Source organism: Erithacus rubecula, assembly GCF_903797595.1.
Source record: "Erithacus rubecula genome assembly, chromosome: 2".
Taxonomy (NCBI): domain Eukaryota; kingdom Metazoa; phylum Chordata; class Aves; order Passeriformes; family Muscicapidae; genus Erithacus; species Erithacus rubecula.
Window position 1 is genome coordinate 89,170,827 of NC_136685.1, and position 12,900 is coordinate 89,183,726.

The window sequence follows — 12,900 nt, forward strand, 5'->3', positions numbered from 1 at the left end:
AAGAGCAAATCTAACAAAACATAACCTTCAGTGATTCCACATCCTGTATTGATGCCCATAACCATAAAGCTTTGGCTAAATGACATCCATCTTTCTTACCATTGCATCTGGATCATACAGAAAAAAAAAACCAAACCAAAACAACAACAAACCAAATTTTAAAAATCTGGGAATTTTTTTTGAGGCCCTGATTACACATAAGCAGCTGAGTGACATCCCTGGGCTTGGTGACAGACCCAGGATGAAAAAAAGCTGAGGACCAGTGTTTATGTGCATTAAAAAGGCATTGTCCTACTGCAAATTAACACAGGGTAGTGCAGAATGCCTGAACACAAATGACCCCGTGCCTGACAAGCTAAAGGCCTCTGCCAGCTAGGACCTCCCTCAATTATTTTTTCATTCAGACAAAAGGGATTAAACAGCCTTTTCCTAGACTGGTTACTGTTGAAGATGAGGCCAAGGCATCCCTAGAAGATGCAGCTATGCCCACACTCTGCACATAACATATAAGCCTGCTGTCATCTAGAGATGGGATCAAGACAGGATTAATTTCAAGTTACTCCTCCTCAATCACCTTGGGTTTTTCAGTTCAGAACCTGAAAACTACTACAAAGTAAATCCAGCACATCAAATGGTTTCCAAACTATGGCCATGAGAAATTTAATATTACCCAAAGCTGTAGTCATGTAAATCTATTTCCCAATACACAACTGGTTTACCAACCACATCTTACAGAAATATTTGTGTATTTGCATGACATGTAATGAAATTCTTTTCAAAGTATTAACACACAGATTTTCAAACTGTAAATTGTGTAGTGCCCTGAACAGAGCCAGCATTACCTTGCAGTCAACCAGTATAAAACACTGCTTCATTTAACTGACAGGGGCAGTTTAAAAAAAAAATCATTTGAGTATAAAAAAAACCCCATAATTTTATGACATATAATTTGCTATACATCAGAAAAGGCTCACAATTACTTTTTTTTCCTAACATTTTAGGCAAAAAACCAAAGCACTTTTAGAACCTCCACAAATCATTTCAAAAGTATGCTTACCAGAAGAACTCGTTATTTTGGAAAGCTGAAATATTTTTCCTTCTCAGGCTAAGGCCTCCTAATTCTGTTTATTAGCCCAGAGCCACTTCTCTCAAAGTTATAAATCCCAGAGAAGAAGATTTACAACAAAAATGCTGACACACCCATAAATATCAACATACTGGCAGACAACGCTATGAGGAACAATCAATAACTCTGGCAGGTTCAACGACATACTGTGTTTGAGGTACAAGTCTTTAAATACACTTTCAGAAATAAAAAACAATTTATTTGTTACTCAAACAAATGTTTATTAAGCTGAGATGCTTGGGGTTTTATACCTGCAAATAATATACTTTTTGTATGATAACAAGTTTCTCACTTCACTGAAAGCTCTTCAGCCCTGTACATCAGCTCCTTTTCTTTATTTCATACAATGCAGCATTTTCTTTTTGAATGATGGTTAAAAACTGCAAGACCAATGCTGGTAGATTTCTTAAGTTCTTGTACTAGATGAGAATTAAAGCAAACTGCACGGCCCTAAGCAGCATCCTGTGCTTGGACTGATGCTCTGCAGTAGTACAGTGTTACTGAGCTTTTAAAGCCAATACTGACCTGACACAAACAGTCAGATGAAGTGTCCTAAGAACCTTTGTGCTTAATCCACAAATGCAATTACAATTTTTTCTCTTTGGTATAGGTGGGGATCTTTTTGTTTTAACAGCAATGATCCATGGTAAATAAGCAGAGAATTATTGTAAAACTGTGGGACCTGCAGACCAAGCAGTGGGAGCTGGAATCCTCCAGGCATGGATCTTATCAGGATGATAGAGTTTTCTTTGTCTACTGACTTCTGGTCCAAGCTTCCTGGCACATGACATGAAAGGCCCATAAATAGTCTGAAGGGAATGGGATGCCTGGAATATTTGCTGCATTCTAATGCCCTAACTGCAGGAAATTAAAAATTAAATATTGGGCCTAAAACACAGACACACACTGTGCTGCTGAGGTAAATTTCACAGATGCAATTTCACCTTCTGAGCAAAAGCACATCTGCTTGGCTTCTGAAAGCACTGCTCTGAGTGCAGGAGGGAAGCCCTGCCAAGGCCCTCTGTCAGGCATCAAAACCCTGCTGCCTGCTCCTGGGTGCTCCATGGACACAAGATGTGTCTGTGTCCAACAGCAGCACACAAGATAAAATGTGGGCTCAAAACTGGCCAGGGAAAATAGCATCATTTAGGAGTATCTTTTTGTTTTTCTCCACCTACTTTGTAGGTAGAAAATTTGGGGCTCAGAAAGTCATCATCATAGCAGTGTCTGATTATGCAAAAACTCGGTATCTGCTTCCTACCAGACTATGGAGAAAAGTGACAAACTGCCAGGACCCTGGTTCAGAAATTGTTCTGAATTACCAGGATTTAACACTGTAAATAACAGCCAAGACCATCAAGTCTCTTTAAACTTTTAGAAGGCTTTTACTCAAGGAAAATATTAATTTAACAGGATGTTTTATTTATTATTTTTGAATTATTTCTTTTTAATTTGGATTTTGACAATGAGAAAACGCAGACAATCCTCTCTTACAACACACTGTCGTCTGATGCAAAGGATTTCTGTTACTTCTCTCAGAACACAGTAAAAGCCAACAGAGCACTTTGCAAATAGTGCTGGAAGCTTTAAGAAAAACAAGCATCTGCAATCACTGGAACATAGCTCACTGTTAAAACTGACCATGCCTGTAAATACAGTCAGGTCAAATCTTTGTTTATTTCTATATTGAATTAACATGAAATCTGAAGTTTCTTGTCAGAAACATAATTTGAAACATGGAAGCTCAATGTAGTTTCCATTCAGAGATGCAGGGATCTTACTGTCAGTGCATACTTTAAAAATTTTCTTTATCACACTTCAGGCATTTGGGCTGTTCTAATGCATTCTCATGAGGTTTGAGGAACAAGGCACCTCTTTCTACACTAACCAGTAGAGTCATTCCACAACAAGCTGGCAGAGGTGGGCACAAAAAGGCCAGGATGCCTCTCTAAAATGATTTCCCAGCCTCCAGTAGTTAATTCCACTTGTGTGTCAGTTGATAGGGGACTTTACACAAAGGTATAATGAGGCATCCTAAACTTCTCCAAAGCTCCAGAGGTACAGAAGATGCTGCTGTGCACCCAGCAATGCACACAGAGCTTGAGCACACCTCCATTTGCCAAGCAAAACTCAAACAAGCTCTTACCTTGATGTGTGAAGCGTTGATGTAGCCTGTATTGTTTTCTTTGGTGGGCACCAGCTCCACTCGGTTCTCCTCGTAGGGAACGACCTCCCTGATGCGGTTGCGCTCCGTGTTTTCAGGCAGGGCAGCAGTGGTGAAGATCCCATCTGCCTTTTTCTTTGGAATCTGCTCGTATTCTGTAAACACCATCCCCTCCTCCAGCTTCCTCCTCAAGATTTTGCACTAGGATTTAAAAGAAAGGAGGACTAAGTCATTAATGCTTCTGGAAAGAACATTTACCACTAGATCCTTCCATCCATTCTTTGAATTCCAATACACAGCCGCAGATTTCTCTCACTCACTCCTTCTGCAGTTATCTGAGGAAATATGACACACTTCTTTCTACCAAGTGAAACCACTGGTAAATTTTACAATTTTACATTCCACCTCCACATTTTTGAAGACTGATAGCATAAAAAGCAAACCTGTGCCAAATAATCTTGGTTCAGTAGGAATTTCAGTATGAATATATGATTTCAACATAATAGATATTTTAATTTTTTTCTTCCCCAGGAAGAAGATCATACTGTAAGAAGCACGATGCGGTCCACATTTTCAAAATAATGCCTAACTCACAAGGCTGAAGTGTCTGTGGTTGAACACAACCCCACATACAGACAAGGTGGAGGTGAAGTGCTACTCCCTGGGTACCAGACAACACAAGGCTGCAAATTTCTACCCAGAAAACCACAAAGATTCTTTGCAAATTTGCTTCTCAAATCTTAACAGCAGCAACTGTTTTTAATATCTGAAATTCCATATACACGCACACACCCATGTGTGCAAGCATCAGGAGGCAAACAACTTCTTTTTTTTTAAATTTAATCCAATTAGAGATATTAACCAAACTCCTTATCTGTATCAGAACATGAAAGACAGTATCTGTGGGTGAGCACTGCAGATCTTCCCCAATCAAGTGAAAAATGTGCAAAGAGTTAGATTTACAAATTGATCTTGTATGACACTGTACAGTCAGGTGAAACAGAGAACAGCCTCCATTTTCATGGACTTCAGTAAACGTTCAAGACATTTGATGTTTGCCTTCATTCAAAGGCATACCAGTATCAGCCACAGAGCTTTTGCATTAACGACTCTGAAAACTTTTAAGAGAATTTTTTTCACATTTAAAATCAAATTTTAGTATTTTAGATACTTCCTGCTGCAGGGAACAAAGGGAACAAACAACATTTTGTGAGGCTCCATCTTACCCTCTCATCCATTGGCACCTTGGTGACTTCATCCTGGCTGTCCTCCGGCACTGGAACCCTAGCAACCGAGAGTCCGTTCAGTGCTGCCAACATCAAGGGCCTCTTCTGGGCCTCCAGGCCTGCCATCTTCTGCTTTTCTAGATTCTTTTGGCAAGAAAAGGCACGTTTTCATCTCTGTGTGATTATTTATAATGCCAGTAAAATGCTGGAATGTTTTTTTAATCTCCAAAATCTGCAACTCTCTGGCCAAGGAATGCAGATGATCACCATTAGCATCGTAAATTCAAATACAACCTCTATTCTTCCTGTTATTCCTCAAAGGCCTGCTCCTACATGAGCACAGAATTTTAATTTCAAAGAAGCAATCCCAGCATGTAATGCAGCTTACATGCCATCAAAAGACACTCAAATACAATCTCAAGCATTTTCCTACAGACATTATTCTGAATGCAGGACACACAAAGCATCACCCTGTTACGTTAAAGTAGCGCTACCAAAGCCAAGCTACCTGGGGCATCTTTTGAAAAGCAATAATTTCAATCTATAGCAACAAACACTAAAACACAGGCCATTGTTTCTCTTCTGTGATGGTAATGCTTAAAATGAGAAGTCTTCTGATGCACTCAGCCTTTATGGTGATTCAAACAGCACCCATGATATATTCTGCACTAAAAACTGAGCTCACATGTCCCAGAAACTGAAAGCAATAGCAGCCAGGGAGGGAAATTATTTATCATATGTATGAACCATATTATGGTATGACATGGAGAACCAGAGCATGAATTTTCAATTCATCCTGCTGCCCCCTCCTTATGCCACTGGGAGTTGAAGCATCAAAAAAGACAGAGCATCTCCAGAAGTATCCAAATTAGGAATATTTTATTCCATTTACTTAAAAGCACTTTCTGCTGGATTTGGAAGGAGGGATAAACAGGAGGGGTGCCTGGTTCTCAGCACACATATGGAAGCTGTGGTCACCAGATTGTGCAAGCTCAGCTCCTAGAAACACACAACTGAACCCAAATGCCCTCAGACATATGGATATGCCTTGATTTTTCAAAAGCTTGTGAGCTTTTTCCTCACCACTGGGCTCCTCCAGAGCACTAAGTGAAAAAAAACCATCCAAACCCACTCTGGCTTCTTTTTATACTTTGAGAAAGCAGGAAAACGTAAGTATTTTTCCTTTGTTTGGGAATTTTATTCATTTTTACTACTTCAAAAGTGAAAGAGAAGAAAGTCTGCTTAGCAGATGAAGGTTACCAAATTACCATTAATATAACACCTGATTCCTGTGACAAAAGGAAGGTCCACACATGTCACCCTCATCTAGGCAGAAACCACCTTCAAAGCTTAAAGTTAAGTCTACCCCTTTACTTTCAAAACAACAAATAAAGGACCTTTTGACAAAATTATCTGAATGACTATTGCAGAGGAAGAATATTCAAACATCTAAGATCTCTTCTCACCTTCATTTCCATCCTAAAATCCTGTAGGCTCCTGCTTTTCACTAATTTTTCTTTGCTCAGAAGATCAAAAGAGCATGTGCATGCTTATTGTTATGCCAACGTCTACTCATTAATGAAAAATCACGATTTATAGTCAAATACCTGTTTTACATTTAAAGTTTAGGAGTTGGCAAGGACTAAACTCAGTCTCCATGTTGCAATTTAGTAGCTCAGGTTGTATTGCTAACAGTTACATCAGCACAAGGATGCCCAATGGACAAGAATGGCAATGGACACGTTCATAAAATTTCTTTGAATATATTTAAATTTAGTGAGTTATTGATCTAGTACACTACAAACTCTTTTATGCTTTGGACCATTTAGATGCTTTAATAATTTGTTTCAGGAATTGGTTTTTTTTCAGACCTCAGTGCTAAAAGCAAGAGCTGCAGCATACACTTGTGTTTCTGTGACTGCAGTTGCACTGCTCACAGCACTATACCAGGTACATATGTAGGTCACTAAGTGATAAGCACCCCTCATATTTCTGTCATTGCCTTTAAATACTTCTCATTTTAAATTCTTTCCAAGTTTAACAGAACCCTACTTCTCATACTTGAGTGCATATTGAACAAGATAAACAACCCAGATGTTCAACCACACAGCCTCTACATCTGCTGCTTCTCTATTTAGATATCCAGCTCCTCAGTTACTGGCAAAACCAACAATCTGTATTCTAGGGCTACCAGGGTTTTATTCAGATAACTATGTCACATAAAGTGGGAGGAAGGGAATTAAAGATAATTTGAAAAACCTCCTAAATTGCCATTATGTTATGTGATACTTCACCTGACATCCTTGCAAAGGAGGAATGAAACAGCAGTGCCTTCCATCCATCTTGGCAAATGCATTCCAGACTCACCTTGCCCTTAAATCCTAATGGGAAGCAGGCATCAAGAGGGGCTTTGCCATCAGCCTCCTCATCCCAGCTGCCTGTCCTGGCACCCACCTCCAGCCAGCACTGCTCCAGTGTGGTGGTATCCTCAGCTGGATCTGACACAGGTCTGGCCAGCAGCCAAAGAGCCACAGCTGAGACAACAAACAAGCCCAAGCAGTGCAGGGGATCAGCCCCCTCAACGGCCCACAAAACCAAATTGTATGTGGCACTTAATATCACATTTCCCAACTTTAAGCAAATTCACTGCTCCCCACCCACGCGTTCCCTGCAGTTTACTGACCCAACAGTTTTCTGGTATGGAAGTTGACCTGTGAGATTACTCATTTCCAAGAAGCCACCGCAGCCAAGGAAGGCACTTACCCTCATCATGATCTCTCTCTCTATAATGCTGTCCTCAATAGAAAACATTTCAGACACAGGCCTTTCCTTGACTGGTTCTTTCTTGACCCTCTCCTTCACACTGGTGAGGTCAGGCTCCGAGATAGAGGGCCCCAGTGAAGACCCATTTATGGCCACTTGATCAGTTCGGGAGACACTGATGGCTTTGGAAGGCCCCGGCCTCATGGCCTTGGCCCTGGCTACAGCCACGGAGATGCTGATGGGGTCCTGCCTCAGTGCTCCGTTGCTGACACTTTTTCGAGGCCCAGGGTACTCGGGAGGAGGTTTATTTGGTATCCTAGCCAAGGCAGCTTGCAGCTGAGCACTGTACTCCATGTTCTCATGGAGAGCTGCTATCCGGGACACGGATTCTTGCGTCTCCTCTTCCTCCTCGCTCTCACTGCTGTGTATCAGCATTGTGGCGTCAGAAAATGTCTTTTTGTGGTGGTAATGAGGCACTTGCTGCACCTCGTGGCCCATCTGCGCGGCCTCCTCGGGCTGCAGCTGCTCCCTCAGCGTGTTCCTGCGCGGCAGGGGGGCGTTCAGCGTTTTCAAGGCCATGGCCTCGATGCCGCGCACCATGCTGCTGATGACCTCCAGGCTGTGGCGCTTGTTGACGGCCGCGTGGTGCTTCACGGCCACCAGGGGCTCACTGACCTCCTGCAGCGACTGGCGCACCACGGGCGAGCTGTCCTCCTGGAAGGTCTTCACCGACAGCTGCACCTTGCGGGTCACCAGGTCGGGGCTGCTGCCACTGACGTACCTGTGCCGGTGGCTGGCCAGGTCGGGCGTGCTGGTGGCCGGGCGCGGGCGCGGGTAGGGAGGCGGCGGCCTGAACAGGTAGTTCTTGAGCATGTGGGTGGTGTTGTAGCTCTGGCTGCTCTGCAGCTGCATGTTGGCCAGCTCTGGGGTGCTGACCGTGTGGGAGATGGCGCTGGCTGCTGCCTTGCTCTGAGCGGCGTTGCCGGGGTTCACTTGGTCAGACGGTGCCACGGGTTTGGTGTAGCCGCCCCCCTGGGGCCCGTAGGCGACCGTGTAAGGGTGCCGCTCTCGGATCTCGGGCTGGCTGTAAACTAGGTCTTCTGGCTGGTTGTAAGCGTGTGTGTTTCCAATGTTGAGGTTCCTCAAAGACTGACTTTGGCTATCCATCTGGATCACCCCTCTCTTCATCTGCCTCATGACAGTTTCATAATCGGGGGTTGGCCTGTAAGACGGGACGATGATTGCGCTGTGTCTGTGGCTGGGGATGTAGTCTGCTCTCATGATGTCACTTCCCGGGATGCTCAGATTTGAGGACATTGGAGATGCCTGGATGAAGTTCTGTGAGCGGTTGAGGGAGTTCATGCTGTGGGCACTGCACACACTCCCATTGGGTCCATTGCCATTCAAGTAGCTGAAGTCCATTGGACACCTATCCAAACTGGTCTGAGACCTACAGTAGAAAGTTTCTTCATTTCCATGGAAAATACTATCTGCATAGAGTAGAGAGAGAAATGTTTACAATTTTAACCTGTCTTGGGTTGCAACACAGGACGTGACCAGAAATGTGTATTCTATCTATCTATTCTATGTGTATTCTATACCGTCTGTTGAAGCCGGGTGGGGCAGTGATCCTTATCTCCATGGGATATATTATCTGCTAATGGACCATCTTTAAAACCAGGTGGGGCACTCATCTTTATCATTTGCACAACCCATCCTCCCTCCAAGAGATATCATCTGCTAATGGGCCATTAAATCCCACTGCATGACTGATAAAATTACATCATCCCATTGGGAGATGCTCCAGCCAGGGGAAGGAGCCAAACATTTCCTACTTAGATAAAAAAACTGAAATTTGGAACAAAAAGCAGCCTTCTTTCCACTGGATTCCAGAGGAAAACTCACCTTTCCACATCATCCCTGGACCTTCAGAGGAAAACTGCACCTTCTACAGAGCACTGCTTCAGCTGAACCACATCTGCCACTGCAGGAGGATGCAGCCACCATTTAATGGGACTGCTACCAACACCCTGACTGACTGACAGGGTGCCAGGTTGTATTTTGACTCTGTCAGTGTTTTGGGATTGTTGTTTGTAATACTGTATTTCTATTTTAATTTTCCTAGTAAAGAACTGTTATTCCTATTTCCCATACCTTTGCCTGAGAGCCCCTTAATTTCAAAATTATAATTTGGAGGGAAGGGGTTTACATTCTCCATTTCAAAGAGAAGCTCCTGTCTTTCTGGGCAGACACCTGTCCTCCAAACCAGGACATAACCCCCAAGGACTTATTTGCTGTTAACAAAACTCCAAATGCAGTCTGTACCAGCCAGCTCAGGGCACATGTGCATGGAATATTTGGTCTTAGAATCATCTTTGAGCCATTGAAACACAACTAAAGCAAATCTACCAATGTAAATATTCCCAACACTTAGCAAAATATGGTAGTAGTTCATATTCTTGTGGGAAACATGAAAGGGGAAAGAGAGGAAGTGTTTTTGCCTGAGGTGGCAAGGAAGAATAGAGGGGCATCTCCTCCCTCGGCATTGTGAGATGGTTCACTGCTACTGACACCTTAAAATTCCAGGGCTGCAAGCATATGCTTGACCTGAAAAATCCTCTTCTCTCTTCTGTCTGAGATTCAGTGTACCAGAGGACTGTGAAATTGGAAATTCTACTTAAGACCAATCAACAGTTTTGAGGATCTGAAGTAAGAGATATTTGGGTGATCAGAGCTCAGGGTGAAAAAAGGAAAAAAAAAAAAAAAACTTAAACAAAAACTCCCAAATAACAAATGATCCTACAGATGCACTACAGAATGTTAAATACTTCAGCAAAGCATACCTGAGAGGAAATCAAGACAGTAAAGACCATATCTTGGATCACAGCTTTACTGCAAGACTGTCCTTGTTGAAAATCTTGTTAGAAAAGAGTAATAGCTTCCCAAACTCTGAAATCAGCTAGTTCTTTGAAAATGTAGAAAATCCTGTTGTAAAACTAAGGGGATTTTACAATTCTTTTAAAACTGAGAATACCCTACACAGCCTCACCTTCACAGTAGAGCAGTAGTAGCCACTAAGTCAAGTCTACTATATACAAGGAGCTCTGCTAAATGGCTCCTTTTAGAACTTACCAAATTCTGCCTTAAAAATAGTCATACCCCACAACCCAAAACACGAAGAGGTGTGACTGAGAGTTCCTCTGCTGGTGAGAGCACTTCAACTGTAGCTCTCATGATCTGCAAAGAACAGCAGCCTAAGAGACCTGGCTACGTGTATTCCAAAAGGTGGGGTGATTAAGGGTGTGAGACTCAAGCTGTTTAGGGGCTGGGCTCCATTCCCAGACTTGATCAAAGTAACCTGGCACAACCCCTTCAAGAATTTATTTGTCAAACATGGGCGTAAAAATAATTTAACCCTCCTTGTGTCTGTAGGGCTAACAGTGCAGGCAAATGATGGTGAAAAATCTGCAGAAAAGGTTGTCTACAGATACAGTTTCATGGACAGAACATTATGATTTCTCCCACAGTAAAAGCTTTTTGCTGTCTCCTTTTCCCTCACTCAGTTTCTCTCCCTGGCCCCAGCTGGCACTGCCTTTGAGTACAGTCATCATACTCCCTTTAGAAATTATTTTTTCAGCTCACTGAACTGGAATACCAAGTTTAAGGTCTATACAATCATACGCAGATATTTTAAGGAAATTTGAAAACTGAAATTGGACTTCAAACAGAAGACTTACTGCAACATTAACTATAAAACTGCTAGTTCTCCTGCAGCAGCAGCTCCCATTTGACCATGATGGCATTATAAATCTAGACATAAGGCTTAGGAGCTTCTTTGCATGCACAAAGAATTGAATTACATTAAAGCCAAAATACATGCTCTAAGTACCTTGTGAATTATGTGTTTCAGTATAGTGTTCTCCACACTGGACATGCATAGGAGGCAGTATAAAAGGATGTTGTCTTGGCTGAAATAAAAGCACAAGGAAATAAAAAAACATTAGAACTTCATTTGCTACAATTTTTGCAACTGAAACAGGAAAAATGATTCTGTGCCCTTTGCACTGAATACTGCTCTTTCTTACCCAGCCAAAAGCACATCTTGGCAGTGCCTTATAGAACAGAGAATAACTTTTTGCAAATTGCCTGCTAAATTTTGTTACAGAGCCCAAAACTGACCAGTTAAGACTCCTTTAAGCTGAACCACTCCAGAAAACAACACTCACAATTTCAGCTCTTTTAAAATTCTTCACATATTTATTAGAAGCCCTTGCCCTTGAAAAATTAAACCCAAACAAAACAGATACCTAATCAGGAAAAATTAAACCCAAACAAAACAGATACCTAATCAGGACAAAAGCAGACATGGAACAAACTCAAGGACTTAGGACACTTATACAAGCAATAGGACCACATATAGACTTAAAAGAACTCTGTAAATTACATGAACATTGAATTCCTTACATAATGAATTTGAGTTTACTACAATAATCTGCACTGAAAGAATTTTTAAAATGCAAATCTCAGAGGGAGAAATTCAGCATTAAATCAGCAGGTTCATTTACAGAAAATAAATCAGAGCTGATGCCATACTCCCCAGCTTTGTCCCTTAGTAAACCATGTTTTGCAATTCTACTTTGCCACCTGCACTGCAATGTCCTGTCTGGTGTCACTGAGCAAAGTTTATGAAAACATATTTCAATACATGAAGTAAGCAGAAAGACAAGGAAGACACTCCTGTCTCATGAATGTGTCTTCCTTAGAAGCAGAATAAGAGCTTTTCATCCAGGCTGATTCACTTAGTTCAAACTATTAAGGAATACTGTGGATGCCCAAGGCAAAAAAACCCCACATAATCTGCCTTTGTGTGCACATGCACCAAATGAGCACCATGCAAGTTTGCTAGCAAAGAGGGGTGGGGAAGGGGTAAGATTTACATTTCTATGTAAATGGTGAGAAGGAATGAGAATCAAAGATACTGAGCTCGGTATGAATTCTTGCATTCAAAATAGGCGATTTAAGACAGAGCTGGGAAACAACAAGAAGTGTTTTTGCTACAAGAATCCCTTCCAAAGGCATAAAACCCTAGTCTCACTGAACAACCTGGGCAAAGGAGACTGCTGGTGACAATTTTAGGAGAGGAGCTGAGGCTGGAACTAACTGAGATGCTGGAAAGCCTAAAAAATGGAGGGCAGAGGAAAAGTGCAAGGCAAGAGAAGTGATTTCCACTTGGAAGACAGTGGAGCAGATATATTTTCTTTGTGACATGTTATGAAAGGCATCTACAAGAAATTGGGAATTTTTATTTCTAAGGCCCATCTGCTTACTTTGAAAAAAGAGAACCCTGTGGTCTGCAAAACAACAATATCCAAACTAATGATGACTTGGATTTTTTTTTTTTTTTTTTAAATCAGGTAATTAAACATATCATTATACTAAGATCTCCTACACTGAGGGGGTTTTTCTGGAAAACCAACATTGCTGGGTGGTCTGACAGGAAAAAGAGACAGCAGAAACCATGCCAAAAACATATAAAGGGTCTTGATCTGAAAATAAAGAACATGATCCCTAGTGAAGTGGCAGAGCCTCACCCCAAAGATTCCACTTCACTTCCCATTTCT

The 12,900-nt window shown here is 41.9% G+C and overlaps 1 protein-coding gene across 1 annotated transcript in view; it reads right to left on the bottom strand.

Annotated features, from left to right (window-relative positions):
- PTPN14 (protein tyrosine phosphatase non-receptor type 14) overlaps positions 1–12,900 on the bottom strand; it is a 71,807-nt gene that overhangs the window by 13,312 nt on the left and 45,595 nt on the right. The window contains exons 11-14 of the mRNA XM_079297503.1: positions 11,169–11,247; positions 7,280–8,769; positions 4,517–4,660; positions 3,273–3,491 (exon numbers count right to left, since the gene is read on the bottom strand). Coding sequence (XP_079153629.1) covers positions 3,273–3,491; positions 4,517–4,660; positions 7,280–8,769; positions 11,169–11,247 — 1,932 coding nt within the window. The remainder of the gene's footprint in view (positions 1–3,272; positions 3,492–4,516; positions 4,661–7,279; positions 8,770–11,168; positions 11,248–12,900) is intronic.